Source organism: Bidens hawaiensis, unplaced genomic scaffold (assembly GCF_021521415.1).
Source record: "Bidens hawaiensis isolate Kalapana, Puna unplaced genomic scaffold, B.hawaiensis_p1.1 tig00007413_1, whole genome shotgun sequence".
In the NCBI taxonomy this organism is placed as follows: domain Eukaryota; kingdom Viridiplantae; phylum Streptophyta; class Magnoliopsida; order Asterales; family Asteraceae; genus Bidens; species Bidens hawaiensis.
Window position 1 is genome coordinate 503,345 of NW_027491517.1, and position 25,315 is coordinate 528,659.

At 32.2% G+C, this 25,315-nt stretch overlaps 3 protein-coding genes across 3 annotated transcripts; 2 read left to right on the forward strand and 1 right to left on the reverse strand.

Moving 5' to 3' along the window:
• Positions 1-421: 421 nt before the first annotated feature.
• On the reverse strand, positions 422-3,076 carry LOC143635191 (protein NUCLEAR FUSION DEFECTIVE 4-like). Its single transcript, XM_077103076.1, has 3 exons — positions 2,652-3,076; positions 1,090-1,939; positions 422-1,003 (listed from the first exon to the last, which is right to left on the reverse strand). The coding sequence occupies exons 1-3, from the start codon at positions 2,964-2,966 to the stop codon at positions 525-527; spliced, it is 1,644 nt and encodes a 547-aa protein (XP_076959191.1). The 5' UTR covers positions 2,967-3,076; the 3' UTR covers positions 422-524.
• Positions 3,077-5,464: 2,388 nt separating this feature from the next.
• On the forward strand, positions 5,465-9,037 carry LOC143635211 (uncharacterized). Its single transcript, XM_077103092.1, has 3 exons — positions 5,465-5,987; positions 6,761-8,860; positions 8,936-9,037. The coding sequence occupies exons 1-3, from the start codon at positions 5,465-5,467 to the stop codon at positions 8,944-8,946; spliced, it is 2,634 nt and encodes an 877-aa protein (XP_076959207.1). The 3' UTR covers positions 8,947-9,037.
• Positions 9,038-13,286: 4,249 nt separating this feature from the next.
• On the forward strand, positions 13,287-24,176 carry LOC143635239 (nucleoside hydrolase 3-like). The gene is made up of 12 exons (XM_077103114.1): positions 13,287-13,667; positions 20,192-20,371; positions 20,468-20,578; positions 20,868-21,203; positions 21,272-21,448; positions 21,537-21,815; positions 21,916-22,044; positions 22,138-22,335; positions 22,677-22,930; positions 23,081-23,285; positions 23,358-23,666; positions 23,749-24,176. The coding sequence occupies exons 1-12, from the start codon at positions 13,482-13,484 to the stop codon at positions 24,031-24,033; spliced, it is 2,649 nt and encodes an 882-aa protein (XP_076959229.1). The 5' UTR covers positions 13,287-13,481; the 3' UTR covers positions 24,034-24,176.
• Positions 24,177-25,315: the final 1,139 nt, after the last annotated feature.

Below are 25,315 nucleotides of genomic sequence, written 5' to 3' on the forward strand. Positions count from 1 at the left end.
TTACCTGTTTATAACATTGGATATATATATATATATATTTGTTTTGATTTGTCAGGGAGCTGTGTTTTCCTTGTCGTTCTCGGAAGACTGTCCTTTTTTGCTGGCTGTTGCTGGTTCTAATGGAAAGTTGCAGGTAAACATTGCTATAGTTTTTATACTAGTTAACGGGCGATTTATTTGTTTGTTTGTTTAGTATAATATAGTGTTGTTAACTTAACATCAATATATTTGTTACTTGCAGTTATGGGACATATTATCTGATGCTGGCATTTCAAAAAGATATGGAAAATACTCCAGGCAGAATATGACACCATTTTGATATTCTTATTTTAAAGTCAATTTATTATATTTAGATAAAAAAAAGGCATTTTTGGAGTATAGTGGATTAGTGTCATTTAGTGTTTAGAATTTTTATCTTATATTTAAACACTTTATAATCAAATTTCAAACTTATAAAAGTTTGTATTTTGTACTTTTTTTTCTAACTATTTATAAACTATGAAAAAAATATGCCTTTACATACATTAAACAGTACAAGTTGTCTCATCCAAGAGCAAGTTTTTTCTCTGAAAATAATCTTGATATGCCATTTTAGTTCTTACAAAAAGAAGAAAACCCGAACCTAAACCGACCAAAGAAACGCAGCCCCACCACCCGAACGTCTCGTTATAGCATTCTCGACCCATACACACCCTTGACCCGCCTACAAAAACCACCTCTTTTGACCCTTTGATATGGTGGTCATAAATAACACCACCATACAACAATGACCCCAATGGAATGTTAGTTATTAGGATGTTATGATTAATACCCGCGCTTTTCGAACCAAACAGCTCGGAAGTGATTGACACGGCTGCTGAAAACACGAATCCTGAGCAGATACCGATCAGCCCGGTGGCTAAACTCAGACTGCTCTTACTACCCGAGAAAAATAACACAAGAAACGCAACGGGCATTGGAACAAGTGAATGTGCTAGCCATCCGGTTCTAGTAGTATATCTCTCTGCATAAGGTTATAAACCGAATAATATTAAACATGATAATTTCGACCCGTTTAGACCAGTACTAAAAATATTACTTTAGACTTACTAGTACCCGTATATGTCGGGTAGAAACGGGTAACCAAGTCGGGGACAGCTGATATAAGCCGACCAAAAAACGAGCATGTCGAATAAATTGTAACAATCGAATCGGTATCCAAACCATAACCAAGTGATTGACAAATTTGTCCAAAATTATTACTGTAAACGAGCCCGATAGTACCCGTACAAAAATACCCAACGTAGTAAAGCCAGAAATCGATCCGGGTCACAAGCACCCAAGCAGTATGTTCTTCACCAAGAACCATTAACTGATCTTTCTTTATCATCTTATCAAAAACACCAAAATCACACTTCTTCAAACCAGAAGTTGATTCCTCTTCATAAAACTCGGTATAATTATTTATTTCAACCAAATTGTGTGCGCGCTTGAGGCTATAAACAATCTTTGGCAACGCTAACGGAAACACCACCAGCAACATCGCGACAATAAGTATATTTTGTGACGGTGCGTCTAAAATAAAAAGATAAAGACCCGTGAAACCGGCTAGTATATACAAAAACATGAATGTATGTGCATCATCTTTGTTGTTTGTGTCATCTGTTTGAAGGTTGTTAGTTCTAGAGGTTTGGAGGATTGGGAATAATGCAGCAATGGATGCGATGAACGGGACAAACGCGTTTAGAATAAGGTAAGACGTGCTGTCAATATTATCGTGTGACAGTGAGCTTATTTTAGTGGCGATGAGATTGTACAAGGCTGCGGTTAGACCGTTGAAACTAATGCTTAGGGATAACGCGAGTGGCGAGTTATTAGGAAAGTTTTTGATGCATAAAACATAACAAACAGTGTTGAACCAGGTGATGCTGCAACCAGCTGATAAACACAGAATGAATGCCTGTCAAGTATAATTTTTTTGTTAATTTTATTATATTGGAAATCAATTTGTTTACACATTTTCCATTTTGTTACTTGTAATTTACACTTTTTTTATTTTTATTTTGTTGAATAAAAAGGTTATAATTATTTTTATTTTTATCTTCATTCACATACTGGTCACCAAACCACCAAACAAGTTTGCTTGCTTTATCAAGCAAGTTACATAAGTACTTTAATATGCACCCAACAACTTATTAGGATACCAAACTAAACTGCATTTTGACTTTCTTTAGCAAGAGTCAAAAGTAATAAAAGTCAAAATCCTCTATCTTCTCCAAATTATTACATACCAGCTTAGAATCCGTATACTACACGGGGTGGAAAATATCAACACATAAAATTCTTAAATCTTTATGTACATCTTATAAGTGAAATATGTATTATATATACTAACGAATAACGATCTTTTAAAAATATATGTAAAAACTGATATAATTGGGTTAAAAATACATCAAGTACTATTTAATGTAACATGACTTTCATTTACTATTTCAAAATAGCGGATAATTTAAAATAAATGTGTTTTATTAGTATAAGTAGTATATATTTTCTTGAAAAATATTTCATTATTAAAAAGAGATACTTGTATTTAATAAGACGGATACGGAAAGAAATGGTGAGAATGTATACGGAGGCGATCGCATAATAGATATTGAAATCGTCTAACTAACCATGATGTAAGGCAACGAGACGAGTCTCTGAATAAGAAGCCATTGAAGCCCATAACCGAACAAACCAAGGAAAGCAGCCATGCAAACGATGACGCTTACTGGAAAATGCATTAACATGACACCCGAACACCATCCGAACAGCTTACCAAAATCCGAAGCCATTGATAAGTAGTTTAGCTCCACTTGAGATATCTGCAGGACAGATTTCAGTTGGGTTGAATAAGAAGGGAAGTCGAAATTTGTACCCGTAAACGCTTGTATCCATATCGCTGCCGCTAATACCGTCCATTTCGTCCATTTTATAGGTGCCTTCATAGTCCAGTTTTTGGCACCGTAACCGAGAAGAAAGAAGAGGTGTTGTACGTGTTTATGGGATTTTATAAGGTTGGTGTAATAGTTGGCATGTTTAAAAAGTTGTTTAAATTGTGAGGAATAAACTACGGGTTTTGTCCCTGTATTATTTAGATTTGCATTTTTGACCCAAGCGTGGTTAGTCACAGGCGTTGAGGCAGCAAATCTACTCAAATTTGGTTGTTTTTTATCGGTTTTCGTTATGGTATCATCACCAAAACAAAGAAAATGACATTTGGTCGGTTTCTCTTACGTTCGTTATGATATTAAACTAAATAAAACAAAAAAAAAACAAATTGACGGACTAATACGGTGCCGCCAAGTGGCCCAGTAGGGCATTTGCGACACCAAAATTCTAATTTATATATAGTAGTAATAAAAATATATGTACAATTAATATTAAAAATGTGATGAGCATGCTTGCTAACGAATAAAGCTTCGAGGAAAACTTTATCATACATTCATACCTAAGAGCATTCTCATCCCATCCCCTATAATTATGTGTGGGGAGTTTGCAAATTATAGGGTGAGGTTGTGAGTGATTGTGAGTGTAAATTATAGGTTGGAGAGAGAAACGTAGTGATTTTTTGTAAATTTGGGGAAACATTGTTGGCCCTATTTATTTTTTAATATTTGTTGGATTGGTTGTGAGTAGAGGAGAGAAAACTGTAATTATAAAAGTATAAAAAATATTATTTAATTGAATAGGAGAGAGAAATATAGTGTTTTTTAGTGTAATTATAGAGATAGAGATAAAGAATGTGATGAGAATGCTTTAAAGACTTTAAAAAACATTGTTTACAAAGAATATCATTCGGTAGTCTTTTCCATAAATTTATCCATACATGTTGAGGTCTAGACATATTATTAGTCATCAACATTGCATCGAACTAGAAGAACGTGATTGAATTGCCTCTTCAATTGCATCTATCTATTCTATGTTGTTATCTAATAGTCTAAGACCCCAAGTGAATAATATTGTATGTTGAAAAACCTCAGATCTTAACCTAGTAATTTATATATACTTTTAAGGGCGCTTTCATTTGATGGAATTGATAGAAATTTGAAAGAATTGGAATTTAAATTTCTTAACATGACGTGTTCGCTTGCATACGGAAGGAATTGGAATTTGACACCAATTCTAATCAAATCCCATTTTCACTAAAATTCAAGAAAGCTTTAACTTGGTTTGGGCTGAAACAAGCTTGGGGCCGTTGTTAAGTTTTCATGGGTTTCAGCTTGGTGCGGTTGAGTACATCGGGAGGTTGGGACGGGTTCTGAGCCGACCCGAAACCCATCGTTAGGGCTGTCACTTTTACCCGAAACCCAACCTGAGAAAATACGTACCCGAACTAACCCGACCAAAAAAACCTGAACCCGAGAAAAGACTAACCCGAACCCGAACCGAAGTAATTCAGGTTGGTTCTCGGGTTTGATTTATAAGTTTCGGGTCAACCTGAATAAACTTTTAATGTTGAAAATAAATATATTTTTAGGTATAATATGCTTTGTCTTAGCCACTAATTTTATCTAAATCTGGTCATAATCGATTGTTGTCATTACAACTATTATAGATCGATTCTTTATTGTTAATTTATGTTTTCCGTTTATTACTAATATAACCGTAATCGAACAACCAAATCACGCCCGATTGAAGACGATTATGGTTCGAGTTAGTTTTACTCTTCTTTTGGATTGTAATATCAAGTTATGTTGGTTTATTATTTGATTATTTGCTTACGAGCAAAGAATAATATGATGTTTTAGTTTTAGCATTGCAGTTTTTAATTTTTTTTTGTTTTGTTTTTTAGGATACTCGAAACCCAATTAACCCAACCTGATAAACCCGAACCCGAATGACCTGAACCCGAAAAGCCTGTGAGAGATTCGGGTTGGGTTTCAGGTCAAGATTTAAAACTTTGAAAAACGAACCCTAAGCGTAAACACAACCAGGTATAGACATAGACAGACAGAAAGCAGAAAGGAAAAGCACAAGAGGTTTTGTGGAACCCTAAACCAAATTTTCGTCCATCGATCACCCTACTACTACGACACCGCCATCTCCAACTTCGTTCTTCTCATCTTCCTTCCGGTAATTGATTATGCTTTTAGCTTTTGCTTCTTGCTATAAAAAATTCTTTAATCACCTATTTATTTGATTCATTTATTTCGATTATTCTGTTGGTTCTGTATAGTTAAATTCATATATCACATTATCAAGCTTTTGTATATGACCCAATTTTTAGCTTATGTTTTTGGGTTCCAAATTTAATATGATTTTGCCTGCACTGCACAGACCCTAATTCAAGTTTTGTTGTTGTTTATGTTAATAAAGTGACTTCATCAATGTTTGACTACAGTTTGTTAACGACAAGAGCCACAAATGCTATCTCATGTATTTTCTAAATTAATTTTATTAAAAGGGTATAAATTGATATTTGCAGCAGCTCATTCGGCGAGCGATGGACACATCAGATGAATGGAAATCCTTATGGACAATCTCATCCGTCTACTCTCCACCACTCCTCCTCACTCCGACCGCCACCAACAAAATCGGACCGTTGATCTTCATCCCATCACTCCAACCGCAAACTCACCACCATATCTTCTTCACATTACCTCAAATCCCTCCTTACCCTGCACTTTCCGCCTCTAGATTCCTTCACAAATCATCTGCTATCCTCCCGTCAACAACCTCTTCTATTTCCCAACAACTCCCCTCATTTGATTCTAATCCTCAACAGTTTCTGTTACACAACTCTCTTCAGTTGCTCACGTGTCCTGGTACTGATTCCACTCTCGCATTCTTTCCAACCGGGCCCAACTCGGATCAAGTTGGCTTTGTTACATTGTCGGTTGTGAATTCCCGATTGGCGGTTAAAGGAAGTTATGGTGAGACTGAAGTTTTGAGTTTGGAAAATGGGTTAACTCATCGGATTATCAAGATTTCTGTAAGCCCGCTTGCTGATTGTAAATATACTTCAGGTAGTTAGTTATTATAGTGTTTTTTTTTTAAATAAATAAAATATATATATATATATATATATATATATATATATATATATATTTATTGGTTTTTGTTGTTATAAATTAGGGGTAACTTTACAAAATAGTAATCAAGCTTCTCCATTGTTTCTTTTATTTGGTTTTCCAATTTTAATGTAAATCTTTTATAAATGTTATAACTGTTTTAAAGTTACGTGAGGCAGATGAAACATGTATAAATCTTGGTTACTGTTTAGTGATTATTTTGTTTCCAATTTAACTTATATATAATAACTATGAAACTTGGTTATTATTCAGTGAATTTGTTTATCTTACTATTACCTCCTACTTCAAGCTAATCGGGGAAAAAATATTAGTTATTAGTAGGGGATGGATGATCAATAACCGAATTAACCAAACCGTAAATGACTTAACCAACTTAACTGAACCAAACAATTAACCTATGGTTCTTTTAAGCCATAACCGATAAATTGGAAATTGTGGTTGGTTTTGGTGTGTGGCATAATTGAATTAACCATAGTGAACCGTTTATACATATATGTTTCATTTGCCTCATTTAACTTTAAAACTTTTATACATTTATATTATAAAAGAATTACATAGATTTGAAATACCTGATGAAAGTTTAGTGAATTTAGAGGACATTTGGAAAACTTCGTTACTATTGTGTAAAGTTACCCGTATTATTATTGTACAAACTTATTGCTTTGGCTTTTGACAACTTGGTCAACCTACTTGTTGATTTGTTACAGGTGATTTTTCTGATTTTATCATTGGGTACTTATTGGTTTGCACTACGAATTCAGTTCATTACTTCAAGGTTACAGTCAGAATGGAACATTCTAGAACAGTTACATCTTGTTTAGAATTAATCGATCACAAATCTTTCAAAAGTTCTATAGTTCACGCTTGTTGGAGCCCACATATACCCGAAGAAAGTTTAGTCTTACTGGAAACCGGTGATTTATATTTATTCGATCTTGATACCATTTTGGGACCCACAAGCCCATCTCAAAGGTTGATCGGGAAGAAAGTCAAAGTTCCATGGAAAGAGTACGTTGACTTTGACCAAGGATGTTGGTTGAGTTGTGATTTCAGTTGGCATGCAAGAATTCTAATCGTTGTTCATGCAACTGGCGTTTTTCTTGTCGATTCACGATCTGAAAATTACCATATTACTCCTTTGTTAAACCTTGGCACCCGACACGTTGCAACGAACGATAGATTTCTTGCGTTTTCAATTGTCGGGCCCGACCGATTCTACTTCACTTTAGCTACCAATCACATGCTTTTCCTTTGTGATATTAGAAAACACACGGTTCCTGTTTTACGATGGGCCCACAATATCGCTAACCCGAGTTACGTTTCAGTTTCGCGTTTGTCTGACTTAAGGTCATTATCTGAGGATGTTAGTTACAGTTGGGCTTCTGAAGCCGGCTATGGGATTTTATTGGGCTCGTTTTGGAACGGTGAATTTAGTCTTTTTTGTTATGGCCCACGACCCGATTTCTCAGGGCCCGATTCTTCATCTTTGTATGCATGGGGACTCCCTTCTAACATCCCATTGGGTACCCGTGAATGTGGTTGTGGTAGTTGTCTTGTAAAACAAGATTTTGCAAAAGATCGGCTTCCGGTTTGGATTAATTGGCAACAAAAGAAAGATTTTGTTTTGGGTTTTGGGTTTCTTGATGCAGCGGTTTCTCATCATATGTTTAAAGGTGATAATTTTGGTGGGTTTTCGGTTGTTACATTATCGGCTTCAGGAAATTTTGAGCTACATAGGTATCGTGCTTCGTGGGATTCTTCTAGAATTCCAGATAAAGGCCACGCTGAACACGCGTTCGATGTTGAAGATCCTGTTAATTATGAAACAGGTGAGGATGAGTTTAAGTTTAAAAAGGTTTTTCACTATTTGAAACTTGATTGGCTTGATGGATACTTGAACTCTGATCTTAACCGAATTTTGAGTATAAATTTATGTAAAAACAGTGACAATGATAACGATATCACGAGAAACCCGTCTTTCGGTTCAGATTTTCACGAACATATATGCGAGAGTTTGAAGGACTACGGGCCGGGTGGGGCGCACAGGTCTGTAAACATTAACGATGTGTTTAAAGACGTTTACTTGCCAACGAGCATACACGAAATTGCCTTAAGAAGCATATGGTCAAATCTGCCTAAAAACGTACTACGTCATGGATTCTCGACATATTCAGATCTACTGAACGTCCCGGCATCGTTAACGAACGTACCGTTCGAGTTCTTGGATGTGCCACGTCAGCAACCTTACTTACCTCCGTTCTTCTTTCGTGTCCCCTCTTCTCGTAGCAGCAAGTGGTCGGAAAAACATAAGCCAAGTAATAATCTAGTGGGACCCGTTACTCCAATCCCATTCTTGATGGCGTATCAAAAAACGTTAATGTTAAAAGCAGATAACCGACCGGTTAATTCTGAAATAGATATTGAATGTGATAAAGTAATGAGTGTGGTGGATAATAATCTATTGGGGCCCGTTGATCCAATCACGGTATCTCTTGCTGATGATAATGAGGATGTGTTTCATAGCTCTTCAAATTTACAACATTTGGGTTCGTATAAGTCTCGTGCAATGATGGATGGTTCGGATGTTGAGGATGAGAAACACAATAATATTGTTTTTAGGTCGGGTCAAAAGGACGAGGAAGATTTTTTTGACTCGGGTTGTCATTTGAAGTTTAGATTTAAGGAACAAGAAACGGGTTTCGGGGAAAAAGAAAAGAATTGGTATAAATTGTATAAGAGGCAATTTTCTGATTTTAAACAAAAGTTTAATTGCTATCAAGAATACTTAAACGAGTCTAACATCAACAGTAAGTCTTCATTTCTGATATATTGATTTTTTTTGTTGTTAATTTTGTATTTTAATGTTCTATGTATATTACCAGGTAATGGATAGGGAGACTTGCATATTATTGATGGAAACAATGACGAGTGTTGACCCGGGTATGTTTGAAATGTATTTTCAGGAAGAAATCTTGAGTTGGTTGTTTTAATTAAATCTTTTGATATGATTTATTGTTTTTTTACTTAGGTTGTGAACCGAAAACGGTGTGATCGTGAAGCAAAGATGGTTGAAGTGTTTGTTTATATCATTTTCAAACTGATATAAAGGTAAGATCATGTGGTGATGTTGGTAATATGAAATTTTGGGACTTGCAATGTTATTCAATGATGAACTAATCTCAGCTGCCTCCGTTGTCTGCTTAAAAGATCACTGTCACCGGAAGAGAGAGAGAGGCAGCGGTGGAGGATGACCAGACTAGGAGGACAACCGATTAACACCACTGTCTGAGTTATTCTCGCAAGTAATTTATCATATAATCTCTATGTGTTTTTGCATTGTTATTATTCGTAAAATGGTTATGTGTCTTCTTTATATGCTAATTACATTGTCTTCTAAAGCTTTTTATGACCTGATAGTCATTTTTAGAGCTCACTGCTAACGAAATTATATGGTCCTTTTATAAATAGCGCAAATTAAGAAAAGGGTTTTTATTTTTAATGTATGTGTTACATGCCATAATACTATCTCCAAATAAAAAAATAAAATAAGGAAATTTGATCTAATTTCTCTCAAGTAATATTGTGCCAGAAGTGGAAGATATGTCTTTCCATCTCCATAATGTAAGCTTTACCATTCCTTATGTTCTCTTTGTTATCCTACTTTGACTTTTAACAAATTATAGTTTGAAATACATTTTTTAGAATTCTAAACAAAAACCAGCAATGGCATCAGTAAATTCACAACTGAACTGTAAATATAATGCATGTCAAAAACATTTAAAGCAAATAACAAAATTAAAGTTTTAGCAAATAAAAGTTTTGACATTCAAAATCGAAGGATGAAGACTAAAAGTGTGCGTGAAATTGCCTCAACGAAGATGCAAGCTTATTTCTCTTTATCTTATGTCTGTGTTACATTGCCTTGTATAGTGAATATTTGTTTTTTTGCAGGGTCTATTTAAAGTGAATATTCGATTTTTTCGTCTCTAACACCAAGTAATATGCTTTTAAGCGTTAAACATCATACAAAAATTGAAAGAAAGTTATTTGTATTGTTGCATCATGTAAAGGAGGAAGCTCCAAGTTACTTGCGGGTATTAAACCTTGTTTATATAAATGGAGAGAACTTTTCAATGGATTACTATGAGGCCCATATTACTTTGGGCTTTGGGGGTGTTATAATTATTTAATAGAAAAATTGGATTTTAATAATCCCAACTTAATGCAGTTGGCTGATAATAATCCTAATTTTGAAAGTAGCTGTCACTGGTCCTAACTTTCACACTATTTATTTTCATTAGACCTCCGTTAAAAAAAAAACTTAACGACGTTATGTTTTTCTCCAAATTTCAAACTGATATTTTAGGGCTTTTGATCGGAATGAGAATACGAGTCGTTTGAAATATTATCATAGATTGACCAGTGACAGTTACTTTCAAAGTTGGGATTATTATCAGCCAACTGTATTAAGTTGAGATTATTAAAATCCAATTTTCCTATTTAATATGGTAGGATACTCGGATGATTGCTAGGTGGGCTTTTGGCCTGCTAGTATACGGGTTGCACAAAATATAATTTATGAAACCTAGACAATCTATGATAATATTTCACACACAAGGCCAGTGTTTGAAATGTCTAAACCTTATAAACATAACGTTGAATATTTTCAAACTTGTCCAACATGTTTACAAAAATTACGACTGTAATTTAAGTACGTGTTTTGAGTTTTGATAATTCACACATAAGATTTTACACCGAATATTTTCAAATATTACAGCTATTTGTTTAGTAAATCTAGTTAAATTAAAATAACTTGGCTACACAAATTTTGCTTGTGCATGCATGACGAGGACACCACGAGTTTAAACGAAGGAGTGTTTAACCTCTCCATCACCATTAATTTCTAAACAAAGTTTGATTATTGTTCGTTTATATATACTAATTTATTGAAAGTTAATCTTGAAACAATTTATCGAGAAAGTTGAAGGGGCTAAGTAAAAGTATATTAGTAAGAATAATATGAATTATTTAGTTTTCTATAATAAGTGTTTGTCTTGTTTTGCAAGTTGTTAATTTAGTATAAATATAGGGTTGGGTTTTATGTATTTGTAAGAGTCAAGAATTATAATAAGAGAAGGGTCGAGCTTTGTTGAGATCAAATTTATGTGTTTGTGTTCTTGGGTCTGATTTCCAACATAATTGACTTGTCATAGGTGATGATTTGGGAAGTTAGTATCGGGTTGATTAAAACCAATCAATAATCCAAAAAACCACTTAGTAAATGTATACTTAAAACAGATTCTAGTTTAAGCCAACATGTTAAACTCTTGACCTAATTATTGTCACGAACCTTAAACTGGCGGCTTAGTTATATCTACTGCTTCAACTTTGTTGGTTGGTTTTAGCACGATGACAATTAATTCTAAGCGAAACACGAGTGAACCGTGAACGTGTGATAATCAAGCTCTTATTTGACCCGGTCAAAATAGAAAGCCGCAAAATGAATAGTGCTTAATTTATAAAGTATTTTAAACTGTAGTACCATTATTGTTATTAACTTATTATTATACATTCTTAATCACGTTAACCACGTAACAGGTATATAAACAGATAATAATTTATTATTATAATAAGTAAGCTATTGATTGATTTTTGCTATAAATTAATCGCCATTGTTTCCACGATGATTTTGAGATCCTTGATCTTGTCACTGTTCTGAAACACGTTGAAGTTTTTAAACTTCGTTCTATTTCCGTTTTAAATGGTTACGTCTCTTGGCCCTAGAAAAAAAATAATAAAAAAATAAGATAGTTAAAGTTATAAAGTAAATATTAAATTCATTGAAACCATAAAGATGAGAGAACCTAGAACTAGAACATGAGACATGTTGCAACAGTTGAATCAGATCCGGTTTAATTTGGACCATTAAAATGCATATTCAATGTTCGCATTGAGTACTCTTAAAAGTTTAACTTTTAATTTGAATGGCTGACTTATGATGCCAACCGGGTTGAACAGAAGAATCGGATCAGTAGTTGACTTTTATTTTATTCCAACTCTAGTTCCCGGCTTACTATTCGTGTCTTGGTTTCTTTTCGTGCTTTGTTCGAATCAGCCTCCACACCTACCAAGCTTATTCTAGTATGTCGTGTTCGTGTTCAAGAACTAGTACCCTAGGTGTCTTCTTTTTGTTGAACTTATCGGATTTTTGCCGCGTTTGAAGCTTCTTGATTCGATGATTCAAGCCTTATATATATTGTACTTTAAAAGAGATGGATACACGTTCCATTTCAATCGTTGTTTTGTATTATAAAAGTTTTATTTAATTTATAAATTAATTAACGGGTGCTATTAAACGTACCCCCTCATTACCATTTCTACTTAATGTACACCCCCCGAATTTATTAGATTAATTACAACTTTTAGCTCTTAACATTATTTAGATACATATTAGTCCCTACAACATTGGTTTTCACTTAATAGTCTTCACTACACATATCAAATTATAAACTATTAAGCTATTATTATTAATTTATTTTTTTTGTAGTAATATTGTAAATATTTATAATATCTTTTTTTAAAAATTTTAATAGTATTAATATATTGTTCTATAAATATAACAATTTGTCGATGCATATAATAATAATAAAGATTATTATTATTATTATTATTATTATTATTATTATTATCAAGGACAATAAATACCAAAAAATTAGAAAATTTTAAAAAATATATAGTTTTTATTTTAATATTTTGAAGAGAGACCATAAAATATGAAAAAAAAAGCGTTAAATGAGAATATATCAAATAAATATTTTAAAGAAATTGAAAGTTCGGAAAATAAAAAAAACTTATAGTTTTCAATTTAATATTTTTAAGAAAGACCATAAAATGCTATAAAATGTTGGAGGAGAATAGTATGTAGAAAAAATTTCTTAAAAGAAATAAAAGTTCAGGGGATGGAATATGACAAATAGAGCAGGGGTACGTTTAGCCTATTTTTCTATTTTCATAGTTCTATAATTAAGTCATCAAGTTTACATTTTATTACAATATTAAATGAATGTGGATAAGTTTTCATTGTTTTTCAATGTAACATTTACAAAAATACAATAATATAATACATTAATTTAACTAATGACTTATGGTAATTTTAAAACATGTAATTTAAAACAATATCAATTCTATTTTATAAAATGTTAATTGACATGAATCCAAAAACTCATTTATTTTGTGGGACTGTCGAGTAAAATGTATAATACAATAATTTGCATATATAATTGAATAAAATTACAAACAAGTGGGGTGGGGCCAAGGACATAGAATAAGCCAATATCCACATTACGACTCTTTGAATTGTGTGATAATGTTATATATAAACATTGGTGCAGTTCTAGTTGCCATAATGTATGTGAGCTATCTGGAGAGATGAAGGGGTTATGGCTATGGTCAAGTTTGCTATATGTTCTGATTATGGTCAAAAGCGGCACGGCTAGATTCGATGGTCATGCCAACTCACCTTATCGGGTTATTTTGGATACCGATGTTGATACCGATGATCTTTTTGCTTTATTATACCTCTTGAAGTATAACCGGTCTGAATTTGATTTACAGGTTTTTTCTCTTACATAGTACTCTATAGTCTATACACATATTTATCCATTCATTTTACTTTCACCATTTTTTTGGAAAAAAGTTAGGTTGTCGTTTGCTTTTTTATGCTATTGTCAGACTTGACTATATATGTTAGGTTGTTTGGTTCGTTGAATTCTTTTAGAAAAAAACAAAATATCTTAAAGGAATTAATTTTGAATGAATAATATTTGCACTAAAACTTTTGATACAATTGCATGCAAAATGATCTTATTTGTTTATATAAATTGCTAATAAAACTTGAAATGTGACTTTGTCGACGATAAATGTGGAGGAGTGTTTTACCCTCTTGAAAGAATTTGAATAAACTAATCACAATTATAATTAAACTAGATTGAGGCCCGTGTATTACACGGGTAATTAATGAAAATTTGAAACTTTAACCATTAAGTGAATTACAGCCAATAAAATAATCATATATTGTTAATACAATTACAATTTATATGAAAATTACAGAAATTACATAACTAAGATTACACAACTATGTTACAAATAAGTACTTTCATTCCATTATAAGTGTCATGGTTTGAAAAACATAAAGTTTAAGGTAGATTGAAAGATTATTTTTCTTGCTTAACAAATGATAATAATGTCCTTGGAAATTGGGTCCATCAATATTGGTTATTAATGTTAATTGTGTGTGTTTAAGGGTAAATTCAGAAATTGATTAATAAATTTTGAAAGTGAACATTTGTAATATGACAAACAAAAAAAAGAAACATTGACACTTTTAATTGGACGAAGGGAGTAAAACTTTCCTTGCACACTACATTTGTGATTGTATTGGTTGATATACATCGTTTATCAAAAATCAAAATCTTTATATATGTCTACTTATAACTCTTGATATAACCATGTATAGATGTCTGTGTAACAAATAAGGTTATTCAAGTACATACCGCGACCCTATATAAATTATAATATATATCAATGAAACTAATAAAAAAATATTCATACACATAAAATAGCATACTTTTTGATCAATTAATATATATGATGTCATTTGAGATCATTTGCTCATGTTTATAAAAAAAATGATTATCCTAAAAAAATTACCTGAACTTTGATGATATAATCATTCTTAAAATCTGAAATTGATTAATCATGATAAATTATTTGTTGTTATTAATATTCTGCATATGACAAATTTTAATTAATTTTATATATTAAAATTAACAATTGTATAATCAAGAAACATATAAAACCCAAAATTTAAATATAACAAAATGATTTGTTTTATTTCATATGAATGAAAAATGACAAAGACATACTAACCTTAAAGCCGTGTTCAAATAACAATAAAATTTTAAAAAAAAATATTAATTTGTATATAGCTTTATTATTTTGAATATAAACTATAATAGACACTTTAATTATTTAATACCCAACAGGTAACACTAATATTACCTCAAATCATTGTATTTGTCTAAAAATAAAATTATTAAGTTAATATAATATTGAAATAACTGATGAAAACGATATTGTAGGTTTTTATATCCTAAATGATTTTTGGAAAGCGAAAATAGTGGAAATGGATTGAAACAGATTTTTTTTAAAAAAAATTTTTGAATGCTTTTAATTAAGTAATTTGTATTATAAAGCATATTAAATTAAATATATTTGAATGTATAAAAAAGTATAAATCAAGTCATAAAATATTTGTTTCAGGAGCATTTTTGTCTTAGGTTATGAAAGAAAATGTTGAAAACCAAATATTGATCTTCTTGTTGCTAACCTTTTATACCACACAAAAAAGTCATATAAATAAATGATAAATAGTTCATATAGTAAATTGCTATTCACATGGATTATAATTATAATATTCAACTTCAATGATTTAATGCTAAACACTGAAATATATATAAAATGTATTCTTCATGTTTGCAATATTTATATAAAATGGTTAGAGAAAATTAAGAAAATACACATTTTCCGGAGTTCAAATACATATGAGAAAAGTTTAAATCCAAATTTGAAATCAATCTTATATAAAAAATTATGCATTGCTGTTCAAATCTCAGTTTAAAAAAGTTATATATTTTACCTTGATTTAAATTACCTATGATTTTAAAATTTTATTCTAATAGGTCTGCAACTTCAACTTTGGTATTTCCTTATTTTATTATATTTCACCATTATTGTTAATGAATGAATCGAATAGGATTTACATTCGAGAAAAATAAACTTCAATTCATATATTAAAATGACTTAAAATATAAGGATCAATATTGAAAAGTTGAAAGAAAAGATGAAGAGAGCTACAAGAATGACAAGTGGCAAAAATGGGTAGTCATTTATTATAATAGATAGATTATTCATGTTTGCAATATTTATATAAAATGGTTAGAGAAAATTTAGAAAATACACATTTTCCGGAGTTCAAATACATATGAGAAAATTTTAAATCTAAATTTGAAATCAATCTTATATAAAAAATTATGTATTGCTGTTCAAATCTCAGTTTAAAAAAGTTATATATTTTACCTTGATTTAAATTACCTATGATTTTAAAATTTTATTCTAATAGGTCTGCAACTTCAATTTTGATATTTTCTTATTTTATTATATTTCACTATTAATGTTAATGAATGAATCGAATAGGATTTACATTCAAGAAAAATAAACTTCAATTCATATATTAAAATGACTTAAAATATAAGGATTAATATTGAAAAGTTGAAAGAAAAGATGAAGAGAGCTACAAGAGTGACAAGTGGCAAAAATGGGTAGTCATTTATTAGAATAGATAGATTTTTTATGTTTGCAATATTTATATAAAATGGTTAGAGAAAATTAAGAAAATACACATTTTCCGGAGTTCAAATACATATGAGAAAATTTTAAATCCAAATTTGAAATCAATCTTATATAAAAAATTATGCATTGCTGTTCAAATCTCAGTTTAAAAAAGTTATATATTTTACCTTGATTTAAGTTACCTATGATTTTAAAATTTTATTCTAATAGGTCTGCAACTTCAATTTTGATATTTCCTTATTTTATTATATTTCACCATTAATGTTAATGAATGAATCGAATAGGATTTACATTCAAGAAAAATAAACTTCAATTCATATATTAAAATGACTTAAAATATAAGGATCAATATTGAAAAGTTGAAAGAAAAGATGAAGAGAGCTACAAGAGTGACAAGTGGTAAAAATGGGTAGTCATTTATTAGAATAGATAGATTTTTCATGTTTGCAATATTTATATATAATGGTTAGAGAAAATTAAGAAAATACACATTTTCCGGAGTTCAAATACATATGAGAAAATTTTAAATCCAAATTTGAAATCAATCTTATATAAAAAATTGTGCACTGCTGTTCAAATCTCAGTTTAAAAAAGTTATATATTTTACCTTAATTTAAATTACCTATGATTTTAAAATTTTATTCTAATAGGTCTGCAACTTCAATTTTGATATTTCCTTATTTTATTATCTTTCACCATTAATGTTAATGAATGAATCGAATAGAATTTACATTCAAGAAAAATAAACTTCAATTCATATATTAAAATGACTTAAAATATAAGGATCAATATTGAAAAGTTGAAAAAAAGATGAAGAGAGCAATAAGAGTGACAAGTGGCAAAAATGGGTAGTCATTTATTAGAATAAATAGATTCTTCATGTTTGAGATTTAAAGTTAACAAAAACCGACATAGTTTCCTATAATTACTCTTTCACCACTATAACCGACATAGTTTTTTAGAATTGTTCTTTCACATATATTGTAATGTCACTTGTCAAAAATCTATTGGTTCTTACCATTCTTAGGAAACTTTTCTTTTTATTTGAACCCTTTTCTAGGGGAGGGTTATCTTAAAAATAAATAGTTTCCTAGAAAGAATAGGAATAAATCATAGTCATTGAATCATGTTAATTAATGGTTGAGATTTAAAATTACCAATAACCGACATATTTTCCTAGAATTACTTTTTCATCATTATAACCGACATAAATTCCTAAAATTGTTCTTTCACCATCATTTGTAATGCCAAATGTCAAAATTTTGTTGGTTCTTACCATTCTTAGGAAGCTCCTTATTTTTATTTGAACCATTTTGTATATATATATATATCCCTTTTCTATATATATATATATAATGATTTAAAGTAATTTAGAATAAATCAAATAAAAGTCATCTTACAGTGGCAATATGGTAATTTAGAAAGAGGACATTTATGGTAATTTAGAAAGATGGCCATTTTTAGAATTTGAAGTCAGTCTAATTCTGACGAATCATAGTATCATACAAACCAAACATACGGATAATATCCATATTTTATTAGTTGAGAAAATCATAATTTTATCTCAACATATAGAAAAACTGTCATATATGGATTTTTATGAATAGGTTTTTTTATAATCTTTCGCTTGTAATGGGTCTTCTCATATACGGTTGCCGGGTTTTTTTTTAAGGGTGAAATAAAGATGATTATGCTAGTGGCCTGTTTGTGGTTCAAATGACTATTAAAAAAATACGGGTATGCGTTGCGAAATATTTCTTTGCACCAAACCTACCAAGTTATTTCGAGAGATTGATTTTCAAACAAATAGAATGATATCAATTTCGTTTTTGCAACTATATTTTAACAATTATTTAGTCAAACTTATAGACTTATAAATAAAGTATATTATGAATATTCTTTGAAAAATGACGTGAACGTGCTCGATTAACAAGCATATTGTGCATACCAAAAACATAATTAATAACTAGTTTATCTTACCCCGGCTGGTGTTGTACGTTTGGCTTTGTTATATGCGCGTGGTGAATGCAATTGGTGTGTTTTCGTATTATGGCGGTAAAATGACATGAATTTGGTCGATATCAGGTTACGATATCGCAACTAAACAAAACAATAATAATAAATAAACTCGTCAATACCTAAACACAATAAATTAGCATGATAAAAATAAAACTCACGCGTTACGACGGTTATCTGACGCAAATTTAGTCGGTATTGGGTTACAACACCAGAACAAATATAGTTTTATGAACGCACATATACCACAAATCAACATATTTAGAAAAAAAATATTCCGCACGTTGCGGCAATAAACATGTGTAAAATAAAAAAAAATCTCACACGAATTGGACGGTAAAAAAATATGTACTTCGCGACAGTGAACTAACGCGAATACGATCAAATCGATGGTACTGACACTAAATCGTAAACATAGAATTCGAAAAACATAATGCTTAAAATAACAAATAATGTGGACCAATTAGGTGCCGTCACGTGGTCCAATCACGTTATAGTGGTACCAAGCCATGCAATTTAATAACAACAATGAAACATAAGTCTTTTAGTTTACTTAACAATGAATTCTATTATACTCCCTCCGTCCCGTTAGACCCTCCATAGTGCCAAGTTGTGGCGTTTTGGCTCCGAAATGCCGGGTCCCCCCCCCTTGATTTTTTTCTTCGACGTTTTCAAAGGAGTGTTTCCCACAAAACACGATCATGGCACGAATTTTGATAAAATTGTGTGTGGGGAGGAGAGAGAGAGAAAGGAGAATATTTGTAATTATTGTTGGAGAGTTGTGGCGTTTTGCCCACTACACTACACCACTTTTTGCAAAACATATTGCTGACGGGGATGCCACATGACGCAAAATGCCCAAGGGTGGGACGTTTTGACTACACATGGTCTTAAATTGTTCACATGTCCCTTTTTAATTTGTCCCATTATACATGTCCGCTTTCAAAATTTATTAGCCAATTTCCAAGTCTACCCTTAAACACACACAACTAGCATTAATAAACAATATTTGTTGACCCAATTTTCAAGGGCGTTATTGTCATTTGATAAGCAAAAAAAGTTATCATTCAATTTACCTTTAACTTTGTGTTTTTCAAACCATAACACTTAAAAGAGAGACGGAGGGAGTATTTTATTTTAAAAAGGAACATAAGATTTTCAAGTAACAAGTTTAGATTTTGTGTTATACTTTGTAACAAACTTAGGTACTAACAATAACAATTAACCGAAAAGCCCCTCAAATGCCTAACATGCGATAGTATTTTCGTCACTCGCTAATTAAATAGCCCATATAAAAAATCATGGTTGCAAAAGTCGCTTGACGGACCCTAGGTGGCTGACTGGGGAGTTGGGTGTGCTCGGAGTACTCGAAAATGGTAACTAGAAAGAAAATTAATTTATAGATATTATATATATGTCAAATATCAAAAGTTTATTAATATTTATAACAAAATAAATGAATATCAATACAAATAAAATAAATACATGTGTTAATACTAAATTATGTTTTACTGTTTAAGTTAAAATCAGCCAAAATTGACCGACTAGATGTGATTTTGACTGAAATTGACCAATTTTGATCAGTCCTTAATAATTAGGCGGAGTTAAAGAAACTCCCCTTGACGCCATACCTTGTAACGAGTACTCGTGGAGTACTCGGCCTTGTAGACATACTTTTACAACATTGATAAAAATACATGATCATGGTGCAGGCAGTTACAATAAACACAAATTCATGGACAAATGCTGGACATGCAGCAAATCAAATATATGATATTCTTTACATGATGGGGCGAGATGATGTTGATGTTGGTGTAGGTGGTGATGGTGGAATACTTGAAGATGGTACAATACAACAAGATGTTGGTGGCTATCTTCCTATTATTGACCAGGTATATTAAATAAGATGATCAACATCCTTGTACATATTTCATATAGTAGTCGCTTAGACGACGACTGATATGAATTCGACGTGTATTTATGAACAGGGAAGAGGAACCTCCGGACCTTGTAGATATAGACAATCTATTCCAGTCGGAGGCGGAGGAAGATTAGACATCGATACTAATATGGGTTTCCGAAGAAGCTTTCTTCCACAGGTATATCCACGCTTTCGTAGTTGTTTGACGATATTAGTTAGCTCTTAAACATATATACATTTTCATTTTCAGTTTCGGTTTTTCTAGCCGCTAAGTTTCTGATCTCACTAAAAAAATATGTTTAGTGACCAGACTAGCGGTAGCAAAGGGGGGGACCAGGATCCACTGACAATGACCCTGGTCCCCCCCTCGGCTTGTACAACTATAATTTTTTTCCGGAGTAGTTGAAATAAATGTATAAAAGTTTTAAAATTATCATTTTGCGTCATTTCTTTAATTTACATTTTAGGGAAACCGGAGATACTCCCCTCTTCGACAGCCGACCGCTCAACAAGTATTGATCAAGACGATATCTGAAGGCCCCGTTACTGTTTTAATAACAGGAGCACACACAAATTTGGCCATTTTTCTTATGACAAACCCGAATCTAAAGAAAAATATTGAACATATTTACATCATGGGTGGAGGTGTGAGGTCCAAGAACCCAACAGGCTGCTGTCCCAAAAATGCAAGCTCATCTTGCCAGCCTCAACAGTGTGGTGACCGCGGTAACATGTTTACAACCTTTAGGAGTAACCCGTATGCCGAATTCAACTTCTATCTTGATCCTTTTGCTGCATATCAGGTAACCAGACAATCTAAAATTAGTAAAGTTAATAAATATGATTCTTTAAAACTTACTCTTGCTTTCAGGTTATTCATTCGGGGATTCCTATCACCCTCATCCCATTGGACGCGACGAATACTATTCCCATTACGCAAGAGTTCTTTACGGCATTAGAGAAAGATCAACATACATATGAGGCACAATATGTTTTTAAGTCATTAAAGATGGCTCATGATACTTGGTTTGATGATCAATTTTTTACGGTATATTATAGATTTTAATCAGCATTTATGTTTTATTATAATCGGTGTTGATCACTTGATAGGTTTAATGATCTTTATATTTTAACAGAGTTATTTCATGTGGGATTCGTTTACTGCGGGTATTGCAGCATCATTTATGCATAACGCACATAAGGAAAATGAGTTTGCGGAAATGGAATACATGAACATTACTGTGATTACGTCGAACGAACCTTATGGGATATCTGATGGCTCGAATACGTTCTTTGATGAACGCAATAAGATCCCCAAATTTAACTTGCAGAGAAATGGAGTTCATAGCGGTCATGTTCAAACAGGTGTTCAAGATCCATTTTGCCTTCGCGAGAATGGAACAGGGTTATGTAAGGTAACTTAATACAATTATATGCATAATATGTAATAGTATTAGTTACCTACCAATTATTTCTTGACAAATTTTGTTTTGATGTTTTCTTTCAACTACATAGGATGGTTATACCGAAGAAGTCATTGGACCCGGACCAGGTTCAGTGCGAGTACGTGTAGCAACACGAGCAAAGCCAAATCGCGACAAAACAAGCACCTTGGATAGAGAATATTATGTTAACTTTCTTGATGTATGTTGATAAAAAATGTGAAGCTTATATTATGATTTACCATTGAACTACATAAGACATAAGATGATAATACAAGTTTTGCTACGATTTTAGGTACTAAACCGACCCCTACATAAAGGCCGATTCAACTTTACAACCGAATTCCCTCATTATAAAGAAGTTATACACAAACCAGATTTCAAAGGGAAAACACTCGGGAAAATTGTGGTGTTTGATATGGATATGAGCGCGGGTGATTTCTTGGCGCTCTTTTATCTACTCAAAGTGCCAGTCGAAGAAATTTATCTCAAGGTAACACTTGAGCTCTTTATCGTTCAAGTTTACAGAAGATGGTAACAATGACTCGCTTACTTATAAGTGAGTTGAACATGTCAAACAGTTTGAAAGAATAGACATCAATCATTGTTTTAATATACAACATGCCAAATCATTTCCATTTAAAAAATTGATTTTTTAGTACAATAATTATCTGTTATCAGATTAAGTTTGTATGATTATTTTAAAAGAATAAACTAACATGTTTGTTTTTTTAGCACATGCAAATAGTAACCTTAGGAGTTCACCCTCCAAAACTATTGCCATTTTAGCCCAAACCAATATCAAGTTTCATCTTGTTATTTACTTTATTATAGGCTATACTAGTAACCGGAAGTGGTTGGGCGGATGCTGCAACAATAGACGTGGTATATGACTTGTTACATATGATGGGTCGTGATGATATCGTTGTAGGTTTGGGCAATACGTTTGGTGTGAATCAGTCGTATCCGAATAACCCAATCGTTGGCGATTGCAAGTATTCACAAGCTATACCGCACGGAAGTGGGGGCTGTCTGGATTCTGATACGTTATATGGGCTCGCCCGTGATCTACCAAGGAGCCCAAGAAGGTACACACCCATCCTACGATAGGGTCACACATTTTGAAAAGCTTAGATATATACACTAGTTGAGTTATATAAATTAATACATTTAAAAGGTGAAGATATGTGAGTGTTCTACACACAATTAAACTCGTTCCTTGGTTCGTTAATTTGCAGGTATACGGCAGAGAATTCAGTTGAATTTGGAGCTCCTCGTGACACCGATTTCCCTCAACTTAGACAACCATTAGCACTAGAAGTATGGAGATCTTTAGTAAAATCTATAGACGATGGATCAAAAATTACAATCTTGACTAACGGGCCGTTAACAAATTTAGCAAACATCTTACTTTCCGAGAGTAACGCTAGCTCAATCATTCAGGTTACCAATCCGGTTCATCTTTATATATTTTGTATTAATTCAATGTAATATTAATGCAATATGTTATTACAGGAAGTGTTTGTACTAGGAGGACATATTAACTACAAGAATAACCAAGAAAAAGGGAATGTGATTAATATCCCTTCAAACAAGTATGCAGAACTAAACATGTTTCTCGACCCTGTGGCTGCAAAGACGGTATTCGATTCATCACTTGACATCACACTCATTCCTCTTCATGCGCAACGTGAAGTCCACGCATTCCCAGAGATCATAAAAAAGTTGCAATCAAAGAAGACGACACCCGAGGCTGTTTTCACTCAACGCTTGCTGATGAGGCTTCAGCGCTTACATCAAAGAAATCACTTGTATCAACATGTGGTATGGAATTTAAACTACCTTGAATTTAAACAATGTTTTGACACAAACTGTAAACATCATGTTACACACTTAATCATTTCAGGACATGTTTGTAAGTGAGATTCTAGGAGCCATTATCCTCGGCGGTGATAAGAAAGCTTTAAATTTAACCTTTGAAAGCAAGCATTTGACGGTGTATGCAGAGGGACAGTTAAATAGAGACGGAGAAGTAATTGTTGACACACAGAGAAAGAAAGAAGTTAAAGTATTGCAGGGCTTCAATCATGTGTCATGTTATAATATCTTTTCAAATCGTCTTCTCCAACGAAAACAATCTGCGGTGATAGGAAGCTTTGATGAACAAAAAAGGCTATGGAGTTCCCCGTAGAATCGAACCAGCAACATAATTTCCGGCATTCATGCCTTTCAGTCAACATATATATTGGATTTCATTGGATTTTTAGCATCTTAATTTCAAAATAGAGATGTAAGATTTGGAATTGAAGCAATGTCAGATTATTGCCTGTGTAGAAGATAAATAAATAAAAAAGTTAAATTTCATTAAAAAGGTATGTGACATTTTTAATATTTTAAACTTAAATTGAGTATGATCAACTTTCAGATTTGCAAAATTGATAGATTTGTATTTTGTTCACAGGAAAAAAAAAGAGCACTGTGAAAAGTGTATAACTTAATTTATAGACTATTAATCATTTTCTGGTAGTTAACTATTTTTTGGTGGGAGATGTATTAATAACTAGTAAATTTCAATTGTGTTGTCATGAAAAAGTGTTCATCGACCAGAAATTTGTTACTTATGTTCATCTACCAGAAATTTGTTATTGAATAATTATAGTATTAGATATTTTCTCGTAACATCGATTTCCCTCAAGTTAGACAATCATTCGCACCGGAAGTTTGGGGAGATCATTTAATATATCAATGATGGATCAAGAATTACAATCTTCATAACAAGCTTAGCAAACATCTTACTTCGAGACACTAATTCTAGCTAGATCATTCATGTGATCAGTCGGTTCTATCTTTATATCATTTAATGTTGGGATGATATCCGTGTGACCATAAGTCTTTTGGATCACTTTCGGGTTGTTTGGTACTTGGGTTTGAGCATTTCAATCGCAGCATTGACAACAACGACAACAATTCTAGATCAACAACGACAATAGTTCTAGCCAAGTTGGAAGTAAATGTGATTTGTCGTTACAAACAATCATGTGGAACTAAACATGTCTCTCGACCCTTTGGTTGCAAAGATGGGATTAGACTCCTCTCTCAAATGATCACACTAATCCATTTTTACAGGTGTTCTTAAATATCTTTGGTTGCAAAGATGGTATATCTTTGAAGTTATTTTACTCTGAATGCATGAATGTTATTCAACATATGATTATGGCTTTATCAAAAGGATGTTTAAATGGAATGCGATAAATAAGAAACGGAGAAGAGGCCAAATTTGTGACGAAGCACGACACTTTACATCTTAGAACAACTTTTTTAACTAGACCCCCAAACTTCAATCACATCAACCCGTTCCATCAACCCAAGACCATGATTAAAGATTTAACGTTTCTTTATCTCATCGACTGACTGCTACCTTTTAAACTTCAATCACACCAACCTGTTTTATCAATTCAAGAACATGATTGAAG